At 40.8% G+C, this 18,362-nt stretch overlaps 1 protein-coding gene across 5 annotated transcripts in view; it reads left to right on the forward strand.

Annotated features, from left to right (window-relative positions):
• Positions 1-15,367, forward strand: part of GPBP1 (GC-rich promoter binding protein 1) — a 40,820-nt gene extending 25,453 nt beyond the window's left edge. For 3 of the 5 annotated variants that reach the window (XM_064405656.1, XM_064405658.1, XM_064405657.1), the window contains 5 exons: positions 193-333; positions 794-958; positions 4,626-4,810; positions 8,113-8,215; positions 9,336-10,261. In XM_064405656.1, the coding sequence (XP_064261726.1) occupies positions 193-333; positions 794-958; positions 4,626-4,810; positions 8,113-8,215; positions 9,336-9,494 (753 nt within the window). In that variant the 3' untranslated portion in view covers positions 9,495-10,261. Of the gene's footprint in view, positions 1-192; positions 334-793; positions 959-4,625; positions 4,811-8,112; positions 8,216-9,335; positions 13,652-14,631 lie in introns of those variants that run through there. The other 2 variants (XR_010354248.1, XR_010354247.1) reach the window with 2 other exon arrangements.
• The last annotated feature ends 2,995 nt before the right edge of the window (positions 15,368-18,362 follow it).

Below are 18,362 nucleotides of genomic sequence, written 5' to 3' on the forward strand. Positions count from 1 at the left end.
TAAATAGCATGAACAGTATTTATGAGCAGATGAATTGCTCATAAACAGCCTCTTTTCCACAAGAAAACAGATGTTTGCACTACATTAAGGTTGCAGTTATGATATGCTTTTGCTCAATCATTTTTATGAAGATTCTTGAAAAGAATCCTGTAGTTAATGACTCTTTACATCTCTGTTTATTCTTCTGTCTAGCTCACACAGTGGAAAAGCCAAGCAAAAGAAAATAAACTTGGGAATGCATTTCCTCATGAATCTGCATATGGTGTTGGCTGTTTCAGTCCTTTCAAATCAACTGTCAAGGCATTTGGTGTAACACAGAATTCAGTGGCAGAGGTAAAGTAGTAGCTGTAGTTAAATTTATAAAACATTTAATATGCTTAAGTGAGGATGGGCAGTACATTTTATACAGAATTGTATTAAATATGTTTTTTGGAACTTAATGTACGGGAAAGGTGGAATGCACATCACCAGCCTTAAAGTACTGCAGTTTTCTTTGTGGGTTTGATTTAGAATAAAAACCCACATTAGAAAATACAGCCTGACACATTTAGACTTCAAAACTGCTAAAGGTATTACATGTTTCAGAAGGCCCACTGTTCACTAGCAGTGCTCTATAAACCTGCATCTCTGGGTTTACATCTACAAACTGTGTATACCAAAATACAGATCTTCCCTCTACTTTTGACTCTGAATACATGTGAAACCTGAAAGAACAGATACCTGTGTCTTTAATTAAAATTTTCTGCATGAACACACTTCTAACATCCTTTCTTTTTCTGACTTCCTTCACCAGTGTAATCGGTCAAATTCTTCATCCCCTGTTGATAAATCTGGTCAGCTTCGTTTAACAAAATTGACAAGAATGCGGACTGATAAGAAAAGTGAATTTTTGAAAACACTGAGAAGAGATAGAGTGAAAGAAGAACATGAAGATGAGAATCATGATGGGCAAGAGAAGGTACTTCTGTTCATACTTACTGTAGATCCAGTAGGTTTCAGACAAACTATAAACTACTTTTTATTTTGCTGTAAATAGCTGTTAAGTAATGGTCTTGGATCCCTAAATGAAGGAAAGGAATTACCTTTTGATGAATTTAAAAACATTGTTCCAAGTACTACTCTTTCTCCAGTGCTGCTTCGTAGTTTCTTTTTGTCTTTCTGCAGTATCTGTTAGTGCATGTTCATGACTTAAGTACTTGTGTCTTTAGCAACAATAAAAAGGATAAATTAGGCTTAGTAAACAAACCTAATTATACATGAATTTATGTTGAAAAAGACCTTTGAGATCGAGTCCAGCCTTTAACAGTACTATCAAATATGCAAGTAAACCATGTATTCAAGTGTCACATCTAAATGGCTTTTAAATACCTCCAGGGAAGGTGACTTAGCCACTTCCCTGCACAGCCCATTCCAGTGCTTGACTACCATTCATGTGGTAGAAAGTCTTCTAGAGAAGAAAGTCTTCCTGGAATCTAACCTGAATCACCCCTGACACAACTTGAGGCCATTTCTTGTGTCCTGTCATGGTGTTGGCCAACCTCCACCTGGCCTTTCAGGCAGTTGTAGAGGGAAATAAGGTCACCCCTGAGCCTCCTTTTCTCCAGGATAAACACCCCCAGCTCCCTCAGCTGCTCCTCTCAGGACTTGTGCTCCAGACCCTGCCCCAGCTCCACTGCCCTTCTCTGCACTCTCTCCAGCTCCTCAGTGTCTTTCTTGCACTGAGGGCCCAGCACTGGACACAGCACTGGAGCTGTGGCCTCAGCAGTGCCCAGTACAGGGGACAATCCCTGCCCTGGCTCTGCTGGCCACACCATGGCTGATCCAGGCCAGGATGCCATTGGCCTTCTTGGCCACCTGGGCCCACCCTGGCTCATGTTCAGCTGCTGTCAGCAGCACCCCCAGGTCCTTTCACCTACTCTGCCCCAGCCTGTGGTACTGCCTGGAGTTGTTGAGATCCAAGGACCTGGCACTTGGCCTTGTTGAACCTCACACCAGTGACCTTGGCCTGTGCAGATCCATCCTGTCCAGACCCCTCTGCAGAGCCTTCCTGTCCTCCAGCAGATCCGAATTCCCACCCATTTTGGTGTCACCTGTAAACTGACTGAGGTGTACTTGTCAAATCGTTGATAAACTGGTCAGTACTGAGCCCTGGGGAGCCCCACCCATGACCAGCCACCAGCTGAATATAGCTCCACTCACCACCACCCTCTGGGCCCAGCCATCCAGGCACTTTTTACCCAGTGAAGAGTGCAGCTGTCCAAGCCATAGGCTGCCAGCTTCTGCAGAATTCTCTGGGAAACAGTGTCAAAGAAAGGCTTTATTGAAGTTCAAGGAGGGAACATCCACAACCTTTTCTTCATCCACTAAGCAGCCACCTGGCCATAAGAGATCAGGTTGGCCAAGCAGGACCTGTCTTTCCCAAACCTGTACTTGCTGGGCCTGATCCCCTGTTTGTCCTGCATGTGCCGTGTGGTGGCACTCACAGTGATCTGTCCCATCACCTTCCTTGGTACGACGGCGAGTTGGCATGCCTGTAGTTCCCTGGAATCTCCTTTCAATACTTTTTGTAAGTGAGCATCATATTTTCCAACCTCCAGTGGCCTGGGACCTCTCTGGTAATCCAGGGCTGCTGGTGAATGATGGAAAGTAGCTCAGTAAGCTGCCAGCTCCCTCTGTACTCTTGTGTGAATCCCACCTATTCCCAACAGACTTGTGGAGGGCAGTGTTTCATACCCTGGCTGCTAGTTACCCTACAAAACAAAAATGTTTGTTCTGCTTCTCAAACCATTTCCTTTCTAATTAGTGTTTAGGTAGGCAGCAGTTCTCTATTCTTGGTCTAATCATAGGAGCAACATCTCAGTATATGTATAAACCACTGGTTCTAACTAATTGAGAACATGAAGGCCTATAATGGCTGTGTATAATATGCATCAGGTTTCTTTCAGTCTGAATTAATTTGTGCAGTGTTCAATTGATACTAGAGAATATTTGTGTCAAATGCTACCAGCCACCAAGTTATCATACAAGTTATCGTAGTCCAAGTGAAGATAAGTATTTTATTATTCAGAACGAGGTGTTTGCTGTAAATGAGTGGTTTAAAACGTCTTATTAAAACAAAAAATCCCATGAATTAGAAATCAGCCAGATAAACAAGTGATTTTGAGGAAGTGATATTAGGCTTCTGAGATATTAAAAAGGAAACAGTGCCAGTGTACATTACTCATAAAATTGAGATTGACTTTTCTGACCCTGATCCTCTTTCAGGCAAAATGCAGTTTGCTGTAATGGGACTGTATAACTTAGCTGTATGTGTGAACTAAGAAAAGCCTACATCTTTTCCTTAGGTATTCTGTGACTGAGTGCCCTGAGATGGATATTGGGGATAGCTTTGTTCGTGTGTTCAGAAAATACACAAAGATTTTGATTCAAGATTAGAAACATCTTAAGAATCATCTAGAGATTCTGAATTGTGAAATAATGAGGCAAATTGTACTCAGCAGCTGAATCACACTTGGAAGAAGCTGTTTAGCTCTATATATTAGAACTGCTTAGTAAATTTATAAATTTTTCCTGGTATTATGTGACATATTCTTCAGGCATATAATGTAACAGCTGAATGTATGTTTACTGTGACATATGTTCTTAACAATGTCTTGCTGACTGTTCTAATATTTCTGAAAGGAGACAACTTGAGAGTGGGAGGGAAATGATGGTGGTGTTGACCCTGTGCTCTGAAGTATGATTTCTTACAGGTACAGAAGATTGCATGATTTCCTCCTGCTATGGGTAATGCTATTATATGCCAGTTTAGGGATATTGTTATTGAGAAGGTGTTAACTAGATAATGATTGCACTCTTCTTTGTTTTTGCAGTTGGTAAGACTTCTGAGGCTATTTGGCTCATTCATAAATATGAATTACAAGTTGCTGAATGAGTAGAGTGGAAAGAAATGCCTCATGTTTATAGACTAAAGACCTTTTAATCTTTGAGTGAACCTGAACAGTCAGCTTTATAAATAAATTTTCTTCCTGATTTGTATTTAATGTTTAGTAATTTACAGTTGCTGTTCACAGCAGCTTGAGAAGCTGGGGTTAAATGCATATGTGTAAGGGAGCTTGTCTGAATTTAAAGAGCAGTATGCAGTCTTCCTGAATTGCAGAGAATTTGCTATTTGAGATATGGGTGTTGTGATCTGTCCCTTAGATGAAGTAAACTTGAGAACTCATATGCTTTCAGACTTCTTCTGCCACATACCGCTCTGATATTTAATTAGGAACAATAAAAATTCAACAGCCCATTATTTCTGTAAGTATGAAGAACAGCTGAAGTACATTTGAATCTTTAGATATGTGTTAGACTTTACAAAAAAAAAAAATTGGGGAAAAGCACATGAGTTGCTTTCTGTATTACTTATGGTACTGCAGTAGCGTATCTCAGGAATTCTGTAGCATGCAGGTATTGCAAATGCCAGAAGGGTGAACAGAATTACCCGTGAAGTACAGAGTCTCTCCATTTAAACTTAATTTAAACTAAACAGAACTACTGAATTGCAGCACTTCTGGATATTTACTTGTGGATGGAATTCACTTTTACATTTTGTAATGTAAAATTATTTTTGTGTTTAGGATGATGAGTCCTTCAGCTTTCATAACAGCAACAGTCCTCATCGTGAGAGAGATATAAACCGAAACTTTGAAAATGAGATTCTGCAGGAGAATGGCAATGCTTCAATTACACCTCAGCAGATCATTCAGTCTTCAGCTTTCCCTCAGGCAAATGTTCTTTCAAGCTCACTTGAGGCAGAGCATAGGTATGTACTGTATACAACATAAAGAGTGTGGTAACTGATCATGTTCATAAATTCTTACTGGTTCAGAAGTCAGAATCTGAAAACTAAGAATGTCTAAAATGTTTCTTCAGTAACATAAATTTTATCTTTTAATCTGTACTAATTTAACATGAGATATACTTTGTTTCTTAGACCTGTGTACTGACTTACATCCAATTTTTAAGTAAAGACAGTTTATTTCTTAATAAAGAATACAGCAAACTATATAGTGACTTCATCCCTCTGGTTTTGGTCTAGGTGTCTAGGAGGAACAATGTGTGTAATTGCTGTTTGTATTAAAATATTTTAAGTGCTGCATCTTATATAAAACTTCAGTGAACTTTTCATCATTATTAAAGTAGTTAATTATTTTTGTAGCTGACTTGTTGACACTATTAGTGATACCACAAGACAGTCCACTGGAAGGTGAGAAAGTAATTTCATGAAAAGGATTGAAACAATTCTCTTATCTCAGTATCCCAGTAATCCAACTGCAGTAGCATTTGGTAGATATGAGAACGATGATGCTGGATAATCACAACCCAGTCTTATATCAGATTCTTATGGTTTAGACAGATTTGTTTGGTTTTTTTGTTTTCTTAGTGATAGAGTCTATACATTGGACTAGACAGCTCTTCATTTTGTCATGCCTATAGAAGAAACTTTCATGTCCTCTTACTCCTGCTGGGTATGAAGAGTACAAAGCACCCTGCTCTGTTCCTTTTTTCCCACCATTGGCAACATCACTGTCATAAATGACACCAGGTGGGATGAGTTGTGTCACTGGAGTGTTCTGTCACTGGAGTGGATGTGGCAGGCTCCTCAGGAGGTGCAGACAGCAGGCGTGGTGGGGGAGTGGTGTTGTATCTAATGAACGGGACAGAATATATGGAGCTTGTGGCTGGTGATGGCATGGTTAAGGGCCTCTGGATAAGGATTAAGGAGCAAACACAAAAAGCAGATGTCATTGTTGGAGTCCACTGTAGGCCACCCACCCAGAATGATGACACTGACTGTCCTTTAAGGAGCTAAGGAACACCTCTAAATCAACTGCTGCTGTCCTAATGGGGGACTTCAACTTGCCAGATATTAGTTTGGAATACCAAAAATGGAAACTGGTGCTTGCCATTGTAGGGAGAAAATCTGTGACTTTCAGAAAGAGAGGATGTTTGTCATCCAGAGGATAGTTGGTCATTGGAACAGGATTCCCAGGGAGTGTGATCACAGCACCAAGCCCTGACAGAGTTCAAGGAATGTTTGGGCAGTATTTTCAGTCACATAGTATGATTCTTGAGGTTGTTCTGTCCAGGACCAGGAGTTGGATGCCACATTTCTTGTGGGTCCCTTCAAACTCGGGGTATTCTGGGAGTCTGTGAAATCTGTGGCAACTAGAGGGTCATGATTTTTTGACTGGCAGATGGAAGTAAAATCTAACTCTTAGTTTTTCAATTCAAATAACTTTAAATAGCCTTGTTAGGATTTCTGGGCAAATGTCTCTCTCCCAGAGAGGCTGTGTGTCCATACTGCCACAGCACTTTGTGAGCTCAGCATACGTATGGACACATGTTACTGTTAGCCTTTTTGTGGTAAATTGCACTATGGTTCACCACCTTAGCTTCCAGATTACTTTTGCATACCTAGTAAAAGTACTGGCACACTTGGTACAAAAGGGCTTCCTTTCTGCTGGGTAAGTTTCCAACATGAAGCAATCCTGTTGTTATCAAGTTGGCTAATCCAAAGTAATTTTTTAATGTAGTTCATACTTCTAACCATGGTGAGAATGGTGTCAGTTTAAAGGGATGGTAGTGCTCCTAACATTACATAACATTTAAAGTTAGTTAGCTATTACCCTAAATTTTACTTACATTAACAGAAGCTCTGTAACTATTTACTTCACTGAATGCAGTGTTTATATCTGAGCTTGCTTGCGTAAAACTTAAAACTCAACTAACTATCACTGAACTGCATTTAGCATTGTGTTTTTCTGTACAGTGTATTCTCTTAGAGTTTGGGGTGACTTGCATATATTTTTACTTCATCCTGATGATATGGTTGTACTTGCCTGTTATGCTTTCTGATTTGGTCCAAATGCAACATGGAATACAATTTCCAGTTCCAGGCTTTTGTTATGGTTCTGAAATTGGTCATTGGTGGCTTTGGTTCCCTGCAAAATTGCACAGTGCACATCCACTGTATTGGGATATAGAGTTCTTTGTAGGGAGGATTGTGTTGACAGATATTTTTTGCTTATATCTGCCTAAATAAAGTGCCTGGTATGTGGTGTCAGCTGTGAGTTTGTCTTACTATTTTAATATATTCACTGTTTTTTAGCTCTTAAGTGTCAGCTCTGGCATACATTTTAGAAACCTCTTTGATTTTTGTGAAATAACTTTAGTCTGCTTTAATGCTTAAGATCAAAAGATAGCTGGTTTACCTGAAGAAGGGGTGCTAATCCTTTTGGCAAAATCTTTGCAGTGAGCAAACTTAATAACTTCATTGTTAAATGTTACATAATCTTCACCCTCAGATAGACCCTGTTTTCATACCATCTTCAAATGTAAAACCATTTTGTTCCTGCTCAGATACTGCCATTCTTCTTTATGAACTAGCCAAAACATGCTGGTTACTGCATCTTTGTATATTTCAAGCTTAGTTACGAGAGGAGTCTTTCTTCTCCTCATTTCTTCCCCTTATCCCAAAATCCACTCCTAGCTGTTTGAGCTGAAAAACCAGCATGTGCTGTGGGCTGAGACTCAATTTTGAAGAAGCCCGAGATGGCTCTTGACATTAGCATGTGATATAAAAAAGAAATCAAATGAGGCCATTGCATCCTAAATTGGTTTCCATCGACGGACACCACCAATATTCCTTATGCCTTCCTCTGCTTTGTTAGTGAAGAAAACCTGCAGAGTCCCTCATTGTGTCTTTGTCTCTTTATACTGTTCTCAGGGGAGTGAATACATTGCTGCTTCACTGGCAGTTTTAAGTTATGTTAACAAAATACATTCTTACTGTTCTGACACAGATCTCTTGCCTTAGAATGAAGGTATAGTTTTTACCACATATGGTGGTAAAATAGGGTTATCTTCGAGACCTGAGAACTCAGCTTCTGTGCTTTACATACGTTTTACAAGGCTTTGAACTCACATTAAGAGTTTGTTTAAAAAAATACTGGCTGATTAATCAATGCATTTGTTACAGGTCTTCAGACATGTATGTAGGCAGAGCTTGAAATGTTTGAGTGTGTGCATCAAATTCCTAATGTTGTCCTTCTTAATTTAAAGGTTGTTAAGGGAGATGGGCTGGCAGGAAGACAGTGAAAATGATGAAACATGTGCTCCACTAACTGAGGATGAGATGAGGGAGTTTCAAGTCATTAGTGAACAGGTAAGACTGAGTTAATTTTCCATTATAAACCTGTAGTTGGTTACCCTAGATGCCTTCCTTTGAGGAGGATCTGCAGTAATTTTGATCATTAGGGATGTTGCTGTTCCACTACCATTTCAGTACTGTGCTTTTAGAAGTATAGTTGCTTCCAAAAAATCATGTACCAATGTTGACTGTAGCTCAGGCCTGTTCACAAAGCATCAAGGGAAGGGTAGGGTGTACTTCTGGGTAGTTCTAAGTATTGTTGCTGGTAGAAGTGCACAGGCTTTCAAGCTCCTCAGCCTAGCCTAAGGAAAGAGAGTCTTCTTTCAAGGCTTTTGTTTAGTTTCCATGCTACTCTGAGAACTGCCTTTTCTTTTTTGGGAATTGAGAGACATTTAATTTACTAGTAACAAAGTATGGAACGGTAATCTAGGGGTGATTTTTCCTTTTTAATATTTTTTTAAATTTATTTTTTTAAATTCTGTTTTGTTAGGAGTGTTGAGTATACCTAGTGGGGTCAGTGAGAAGGAGTCAGAAAGGAGAATAGTGTGTGGTACTAAATCTGAACATTTGGTAATTCCAATATTATTGGAAATATTAATAATTTAATATCGGAATACTAAACTTTCAAGTGCTTGTCTTAGTGCACACATTCTGTGTGGTTTTAAAAATGCAATAATTCCTTTCTTTTTTTCAGAATCAGCTGTTTCCTTTCTTCAGTGTCTTTGACTTTCTAATTGCTGAGATACCCATTCCTCTCTGCAACATCTCTTCTGGGCCCCTTCCCTATTGCCCTTTGCCCTTCTTAGCACAGATGTTTGCAGCACTATGGGAAAGGGGACTGGATTGCAGGGAGAGACCGTTTGGGAGAAAGGATCTCTGGGGCAAGATGTGTGGGGACATGGGTGAGAACAGGGTGAGCTCTCATTGACTGCAGGAGTTCAGCACAACTGGAGACACTGGAATACAAGTGGCTGGCCAGAGGTGAAGGCTGGCAGGGGAGTTACCCTTTCTGTACATATGAAAAGCTGTGGATCCAGCGTAGCCCAGAGGTGAAGATGTAAAAGGTGTTGAACTGCAACAGATTGTTGTGTTTGGCATTTTCTTTCTCTAAATGTGTCATGTTTTCACATTTCAGTTACAAAAAAATGGCCTCCGGAAAAACGGCATTTTGAAAAATGGCCTCATCTGCAATTTTAAATTTAGCCCCTGGAAAAACAGCACTTTCAAACCTGCTCTGGAGAATGAGGATTCTGAGACAAGCAGCAGTGATACATCAGATGATGATGATGTGTGAAGACTTCTGTAACGCCTGTAGAAGACCATTTGTTCTCATGAAGATTTGGGGATGTTTTGTCCAAAAACAAAAATTGTAATTTATGTAGTAACATGCCCACTACAGGAAGAATAATGGGACTGTTCTGAAGGAAGCAAGGAATGTTTTGTTGGGTGTGTTGAAAATCACTATAATTTCTCTGTAAACGAATGTTGTAGAATGAGGCCTTGTGTTGACCCAGCGTTGACTTTCATCACTGAAGCATTTCTGACTAGCAATGTGGCAATATTACAAATCAGACTTTCTCACTTAATAAAAGCAAAGAATTGTATAATGTCTTGCAAAGCTTCTGTCTTAAAATGTCTAAGGAAAAAAAGGGCAGCTTGACACAGTGTTTTGCTCGCCAAGTAATTTTTTTTTTCTTACAGTGGAAATCAATGAGTCCACTTCGTACACAAAAAGGGCAATGTAGCATGTTGGCTAAAATGAGCAAAGTGCACTAAAACTCTTTTCCTTAACTGAGTTGTTGAACTGTTCTACAAATAACTGCTCTTTAGCCGTTTGTTGTGTTGTCGTTGTTATTAATGGCAAAAGACCCTGATGTTACAGTTCCAAATTTCTAGAATTAACATCTAAATTGAAAGCTTTAAGAGGTATAGCAAGACCCTTATTCTCACAGTGACTTGTGGGAAAATAAGGAGTTTGATTTTACTATTCAACACATGGAAAAATCATTACACTGACTGGATTTGTCCACTACATGGGAAATAAACTGATCTACAGAGTATTGTCTCAGTGCATAGCATCACGGGTATTGTTTTTAAAACTGCTATGTTTGTTTGCTTTTATATTACATGTACTCTGGCAGCAATGCAGTTGTGCATTTCAGTGCAAGGTAAAAGTACTTTCATCACCAGATCTTGCTTTTATAGGAGCAGAAGTATATGTGTGCAATAACCACCTTTTTTGCTTACTCAATGTCAGATTTTTTCTTTATGATCTCGCATTTAAAAACCAGTATTGTATTATTGATAGTTTTATTTGGTTTATTTTAATTCTTTAAATGTTCTCCACAGTTGTACAAGCTGTGTAGCATTAATTCATAAGCATAACTGCTCTTGGGGATGTCACATACGTTTATAATATAGCACATATGTATATATAGACACTTCCCTGTCAAGATGTTTTTGAATTCTACTACTTGTTATAGCATATTATTTGCAGTTCAGAACTTGAAAACAAAAATATTTATAAAGTTGAGATTCTGTCCATATTTCTTTAGGAAAATGCTTTTTTATAAGGTGGCATCAATTTTGGGCCGAAGTTGGTATGTTTCTCTTTTTTATTTATTGTTAATTTAAATAGATATTTCTTTTCAAGAGGTCAGTTTTTGTATTAGAAGAGCTTGCAAATGTTGATGTAGTTAATTTTGACATGGTGTATTGAAATACTTAATTTCTAATCTCAAGAGGATAAAAATGTTTCTTTTTTAAAAAGAAAACTGCCATATCTGTAATCATGTTTTTCTTACCTGCATGCCTTAAACACCTTTTTCCTTTCCTTCTCCTGAATTTTTTTTACTAACTTTGACACATGGGTATAGTTTGTTCACTTTTTGGTTTTCACATACTATAAACAGGATCTTCTGCCTATCTTAATTATATAGTGATATGTGGATGCACTGTTTTAATAGTAAGTGAAAATGTTTTTTCCTTGGTATTTCTCAAAGTGGGGTGTTCTTTATTCAGTTTAGTAATAAATGTCACCTCAGTAATTAATTTTCTGAGAAGTTATGTAATTTTAGAAGAGCTGTGTTAAAATTGTATAGATAATTTTACAAGTTTCAGTTGAGAAAATTCTCTAGAGGAAGTAGGAGGACTAGTCATACTTGGTACTTCTTTGCTAAGTTACATGGTGAAACTGGTAATGGAAGCACTGATTATAATGAGTGGTGGGCAAAGCAGGTAGCAGGAATTGGGCAGTGGTTTTGCTTTGTAGAGTGAAACACTTTCATAACCTTCGTAAGTTTTCTGTGTGTGGTTTCTCTTCTTGTGTCTGCTGATACTTGTGGATTAGTTTCTGGTCGATTGTACCAGTTCAGAGACCCCTCAGAAATCTGTGTAGCCCCTGGCTTAAGTGATCATCTGCCTGCTCTGTTCCTTCTGTTCACCCTTCATGGCAGTGTTGGAATGGGTGAGATTTCATATTTCCACTGAGAAACTGGATTCTCTTATGTTATATTTGCTTATGACAAGCTGAGGAGAGTACCTGTCATCTTCTGTGTCCCCTTAAGAAACTCTTAGTCACTTATTGTGGGAACTCTTTTAATTTTCTATTTTCCTGGGAAATGTCACTCAAAACAATGTTTGGTTTTTGTAGTATACTTCCATAAAATGTATGAAAGCATTTTAGTGTATGGTTCCTCTTCCTTTTTTTCAGTGCTTGATGATGTAGAGAAGAATGAAATTGGATTCTCTAATATTTAACAGTGCAACTTCATCCATCTTTGACTTGTTACTTTCCCTGGGCAACTTAAGTAGTGCATTGGCCTTTTTGTTCTTTCATACATAAACCATGGTCCATTCCCAGAATAAGTCCTCTCTTGTTTTTCTGCTTGAGCAGGTGTCTGTGTTAAAGGATTCACAAGTTGGTAACTCAGCTTGACCATTTCCTTCATGGTCTAGTAAGTTATGTAGTAACTTCGGAGATACTTTGTCAGTGCTGGGCTGACAGAGCTTGACTTCAGTGGCGGTAATCACAGGTGGCTGCATGCAAACATGATTTGAGGTCCCTACCATTTATCTTCATCTTCCTGGCTTTATTGGTGGAGAACCATGTATTCCTGGTTCCCTGTTCCAGCTCTCTTCAAAATCAAATAGCAGTGATCAGTCACTTACTGGTTTTTCTGATCTGCTGTTGATGGAGAATGTAAATGTATTCTCTTGCCTGCTGCTGGCATGGAGGGTGCCTGAGTTTATGGTGGGGAGCTGGAGATCCTTTACCTCATCCAGAAAGACCAGAGGCCTCCCTCACTGGCTTATACAGGCCTTTCTCTCTCTTAAGGTGTGAGATAAGCTAGTTGTCTTTGTTGAAAAGAATGTTAAAACTACATTAAAGTTGTCCACTGATTCATGTTGGACCCTGTCAAGAGTCTGAAGAAGATTTTAATGGTCATACCAAGTCTTTGAGAAATGTCACCATGTGTGAAGGAAATTAATTTTTATTCTCCTATGCAGTTGCCTGTGGGGGAAAATCATCTGCTTGGTTTCAGATGGGACTTCAACTTTAGCGTTTCTTTTTAAAAGAATATCTATTTTTCAGTAAATGCATTTAAACTATTGGCTGCTAGAAACTGGAAGCAGAGTTTAGTCGAGGATGCCTTTGTTTATCCATTTGCAGTTTGCTGCTAGGCAGCAGCTGAGGTAATTTACTCAGCTGCAGGGAACTTTTGATCTGATTCAGGATTATTGCACTTGAGCACCAAGGGTTACTGGCTCATTAGGATAATAAATGTGCTGACTAGCTGGTCGTCTTTCCTCATGCTGTTGTTCTTGGTCGTCAGTGAGTTTTACTGCAAACTGAATGAGGTTCGTTTTGTAGCCTGGATCACTCTGCAGCCTTCCTTAGAGGTACCTGGAAATGCATTTGCTAAACCAGCACTGGCAGTGACCTGCAAAGCAGTCTGGCTCTGGATGGGCCACAGGGGTAGTGTCAAAAATTCTCCTCTCTCAGGAGGTTTGCACTTCCTTGAGAGATTCGTAAACAAATTCTGAGGTCTGTCTCTCTTACTGGATTGCGATCTGGGAGAGATCTTCAGACTGAGGAAGAACTCATTCCTTCAGCCAGTGGGTCAGTGGAGCTTACTGCTGAGTTCAGTGTCTACCACAGTCTGCTTCCATCGCAGTCCCTTGCGCAGATCAGGTCATAATGGATGTGGGAGGTCTCACAGGGCCTGTAGCAGCATGCGTTCCTTAATTTCCTGAGAAGATACCTGACAGTAAGCTTGCTATGTAGACTTCATTCTTCTTGGATATTCCTAGTATGCAGCTATTTATTTCCCTGGTGCTAGCATGATTTCCATAGAGAAATGCCATTCTATACCTGCAGAACAAGTTCTCATTTAGTTTTGTCTTCTGTGCAGGTGAAAGATGCAGCTTTGAAGTGAAAGAGTATTTTTGGTAAGTGATGATTGCTGATGTCTAGGCAGGCATCTGCTTAACAGGATGATGGAGCTTGGGTCAATGTGAGAGAATGAGTTCTCCTTAGGAAATGTGGGGAGAGCACTCTTTCTGTGAGTGCTAAGCAAGGCACTTCTAAGTTTCAGCTTGGGAAGCAAAGGGAAACAAACTCCTTTCATTCTGCCAGGAAGTGTCAGATTTGAGAACTGTTGCTGGAAATTCCACATGCTTGAGAGCTTGGACCAGCCTGGTGGCCTGAGCTATTTCGTTTTACTAGTTTAACAGGCTGGTGGTCTGCTGTCCTGAGTTGTGATCTTCTAAGCCCATAGGTTCTGAAACAGAGCTGTGCATTTGGTACCAAGCCTGGGCTCCTGGCTGGTTCTGAACCCAGAGAGTACCTGGTGTTGCCTTAGTGTTACCACAGTTGTGTCAGGGAAGGTGGTGCAGCGTTTCCTCCAGTCAGCTACTTGGTGTAGCCAGTACAGGAGATGGTGTGCAGCTCTGATCCAGCTTACTCCAGCATGGTGGCTTCCTTATTCCTTACATATGATAGCTTCAAGTCTGGGGGCTCTGTGCTATTGTAATTGTTGTGTAGTCCATCTCCCATTGCTTTCTGCTGAAGACTGCTGAAGCGGAACCATCTTTAGCAAGTCAAGGAGCCTCCTGTCTGGGCTTAAGTGACTGCATCATGGATAGGTGAAAAAGAGAGCTTTGAGTTGTTTAGCATACATGTGCACACATAGTGTTGCACAGATGTGTTCTATTAGAATTTGAATGTAATACAAGGGGATATTGTAGAATTGTTAGCAGTAACTTATTTTCTGTGCTTGCTTATTTTGTTTGTGCTTGATTGTTTTTTTCTGGTGGCTCTTGTCATGAGCATCACATTTTTTCCCTGCCTTAAATTATAGCCAGGCTGAAGGGCCTCTTCCTCAACGACTGGGTTAATTTTTTTTTCTTTTCCAACAACATTGCTTTAGGTAACAATTCATGCTGTTTGTAAGGATAATGAAAATGAGAGCTGTCTGAAATGAGCTGATCTGTAAGGAATTGACATACACTATAAGCAGCCTGCTGAGTCAAGCCACTGTTTATGCAAAGTTTCATTACCAGAAGCTGAAAACACTACTTTATGCATTGAAAGGCATTGTTTCGAAAAGAAGCTCATGTATTGATGCATTACACAGATATTTTCCTAAATCTTACATGAACATTTATTTTTCTTTGCTTCAGTTTTTTATTTTTATTGTCCACCTCCAAAGTGGGCATGCACAAATAATCTTTGTACAGAATAAATACATCTTCATAATTGAGATAAAGGAATTAGTTATTCTGAAAATGCAATTTGTAAGTATCTTAATGTTCCAGATAAATTATAACTAGTATCATTTGATTTTTTTTAGTCATGTTATAAACTGCTGAAAAACAAGCACATTGTTTTACATGAAACTGGTAGTACTGGTTGTGGTTATAGTTACCTTATGTTTCCACTGGAAGAATCTGTTCCTGCTCATTTACTGCTGAATATACTGTGGAACCAGTTTTCCCTGGCTGACCAAGCCCCTCAGCATGCATCTGCAGGCTGGCAGAGCTCAGCAGATACAATTGTGGAGAACTCAGTGGCAAAAGAGGGGAAAAATTTTAAGTGATGAGGGAAATGGGAGCAAACAGTCTCATAATTTTGAAAAATAAAGGTCTACAATAAGTTTGTTGTGATCATGTAGTTGGAAGTGAGTCTTCTGATGACAGTGAGGTGTTCTCCCTGCCTGTTGGTGGCTGGTTTTGTGTTGGATTACAGCCAGCATTTATTGCATATGATGATCCCAGATTATGCTGTTTCACTGTAAGAAAGTTAATGTCTTCACTGTTCGTGTACACTGTACATGTACTAGTTTGTGTAGAGGTTTATCAAAGCAAGGGCGACTCCGACAAGGGGAGGGAGGATTATGAGGACTACTCCATGGATATTAGAAGGCTAGTTAATTGCTTTATTGTACTATGCTATATACATTTCATCTAGACTGAATCTGCCATGCACTCACTCTGCACACAACTGCACGGAACTGCAGAACTGCCCTCATCACCTCACTCTCTCGTGACTGTCAGCAGACAGTCCCACACACACACACTGTCCTGGCCCTGACAGGCCAAGGAAACAAAACATCCTCACTCTGGGTAAACAATCTCCATATTGCATTCTACTTTGGCACATCACAGGCATAGCAAGTGATAAGAATTGTGTTTTCCCTTTCTCTGAGGTTCAGAGAATGTGAGTCTCAGAAAAATATTCTTGGGAAGAATTGTGCCTTGCTTTTCTCTATGAAGAGAATGTGGCAACAGAGGTTTGATGTGGTTCTCCTATTTCTTGTTCCTTTTTTTTGGTTAATGTTGAGAGAACAAGCTGGTCGCGATATGTCAGGTTTAGCAGTGAGCAAGCAAGATCCTGATTTTAGTGGATGTTCATGCAAATTCTTACCTTAACTTTGGTAATTTACTTACTTGAAGAAGATGGACTCTACTGCTGGCTAACCAGAAGGATACAAAGGTAAGTTAATGTTGGAGGACTTGGCACAGGAGTACCAGAGGAGGGGAGTAGTTCTGTGTTTTGTGCATGGCATGGATGATGTGTTAAGTCAAAACCAAATACTGAGTTAGGCAGATGTCCCTTCAGGTGAGTGGTATGTTCTTGTGCAATTAAAAACATAACAGTAACACATGCCTGGGAGGGCTTGAAGATTGCATGTGCTTGTGGCTTTCACTAAGGTTGTCTGTTTATAATCTTGATCTTAATTTTCTTTGAGTACCTTTCTTGTGCCACTTGAATCACAGAATCCCTAGGTTGGAAGAGACCTTGAAGATCATAAAGTCCAACTCATGCCCTAACACCTCAACTAAGCCATGTACTAAGTGCCATATCTAGTCTTTTTTAAAACACATACAGGGATGGTGATTCCACCACCTCCCTGGGCAGACAATTCCCTGGGAAGTACTTCATCACTCTTTCAGTGAAAATCTTTTTCTTAACACCCAACCTATATTTCCCTTGGTGCAGCTTAGATGTGTCCTCTGGTTCTGTCAGCTGCTGCCTGGTGAAAGAGACCAACCCCGACCTGACCACAGACACCTTTCAGGAACTTGTAGAGAGTGAGAAGGTCACCCCTGAATCTCCTTTTCTCCAGGATAAACACCCCCAGCTCCCTCAGTCGTTCCTCACAGGCTTTGTGTTCCCAGCCCCTCTCCAGCCTCGTTGCCTCCTCTGGACGTGTTCCAGTGTCTCAAGGTCCTTCCCAAACTGAGGGGCCAGAGCTGGACACAGCACTCAAGGTGCTGCCTCACCAGTGCCGAGGACAGGGGAAGGGTGACCTCCCTGCTGCTGCTGGCCACACTGTTCCTGACACAGGCCAGGATGCCATTGGCCTTCTTGGCCACCAGGGCACTGCTGGCTCATGTTCAGCCACTGTCAGCAGCACCCCCAGGTCCCTTTCTGCCTGGGCACTGTCCAGCCACACTGTCCCCAGCCTGTAGCACTGCAGGGGGTTATTGTGGCCAAAATGCAGGACTTGGCACTTGGACTTGTTAAACTTCATCCTACTGGACTCTGCCCATCCATTCAATTGTTCCAGACTTCTCTGCAGAGCCCTCCTACCTTCCAACAGATTGACACACAATTCCAGCTTAGGGTTGTCTGCAAATTTAATAATGAAAGACTCAATCCCCTCATCCATATAATCAATAAAGATATTAAACAGAACTGGCCCCAGCACAGACCCCTGCAGGGACACCACTGGTGAGCAGCCACAGCTGGATGCAGCACCATTCACCACCACCCTCTGGGCCGGCCATCCAGCCAGCTCCTAACCCAGCACAGAGTGCTCCTGTCCAAGCCACGGGCTGCCAGCTTCTCCAGGAGTGTGCTGTGGGACACAGTGCCAAAGGCCTTGCTGAAGTCCAGGTACACAACATCCACAGCCTTTCCTGCATCCACCAGGTGGGTCACTTGGTCATAAAAGGAGACCAGGTTGGTCAAACACGACCCACCCCTCCTAAACCCCTGCTGGCTGGGTGTGATACCCTGGCCATCCTGTGAGTGCTGTGTGATGACACTCAATATAAACTGTTCCATAACCTTGCCTGGCACTGAGGTCAGGCCAACCAGCCTATAATCACCAAGATACTCTTTCCCACCCTTTTTATGAATGAGTGTCACGTGGGCCAGCTTCCAGTCCTCTGGAACCTCACCAGTGATCCAGGACTTTTGGTAAATGATGGAGAGCAGCTTCACAAGCTCATCTGTCAGCTTCCTCATCACCCGGGGATGGATCCCATCTGGCCCCATGGATTTATGAACATCCAAGCAGCCCAGCTTGCATGTTCATATATCTGACTGCCTCCTCCTGGATAGTGTGGGGACTATTCTGCTCCCTGACACCATCTACCAGCCCAGAAGCACATTTGTCCTGAGGACAAGCCATCTTTCCACTAAAGACTGAGGGAAAGAAGGCATTCAGTACCTCTGCCTTCTACTCATCTGCAGTTACTAAGTTCCCTTCCACATCCTATAGAGAAAAAAGGCTGGTCTTGTGCTTCCTTTTGCTGTTAATATATTTGTAAAAAGGTTTTTTTATTATCCTTCACAAAAGTTGCCAAATTAAGTTTGAACTGTGCTTTGGCCTCCTTAGTTTTGTTCCTACATGCCCTAGCAACCCCCTTG

This window comes from Passer domesticus, chromosome Z (genome assembly GCF_036417665.1).
Source record: "Passer domesticus isolate bPasDom1 chromosome Z, bPasDom1.hap1, whole genome shotgun sequence".
Taxonomy (NCBI): domain Eukaryota; kingdom Metazoa; phylum Chordata; class Aves; order Passeriformes; family Passeridae; genus Passer; species Passer domesticus.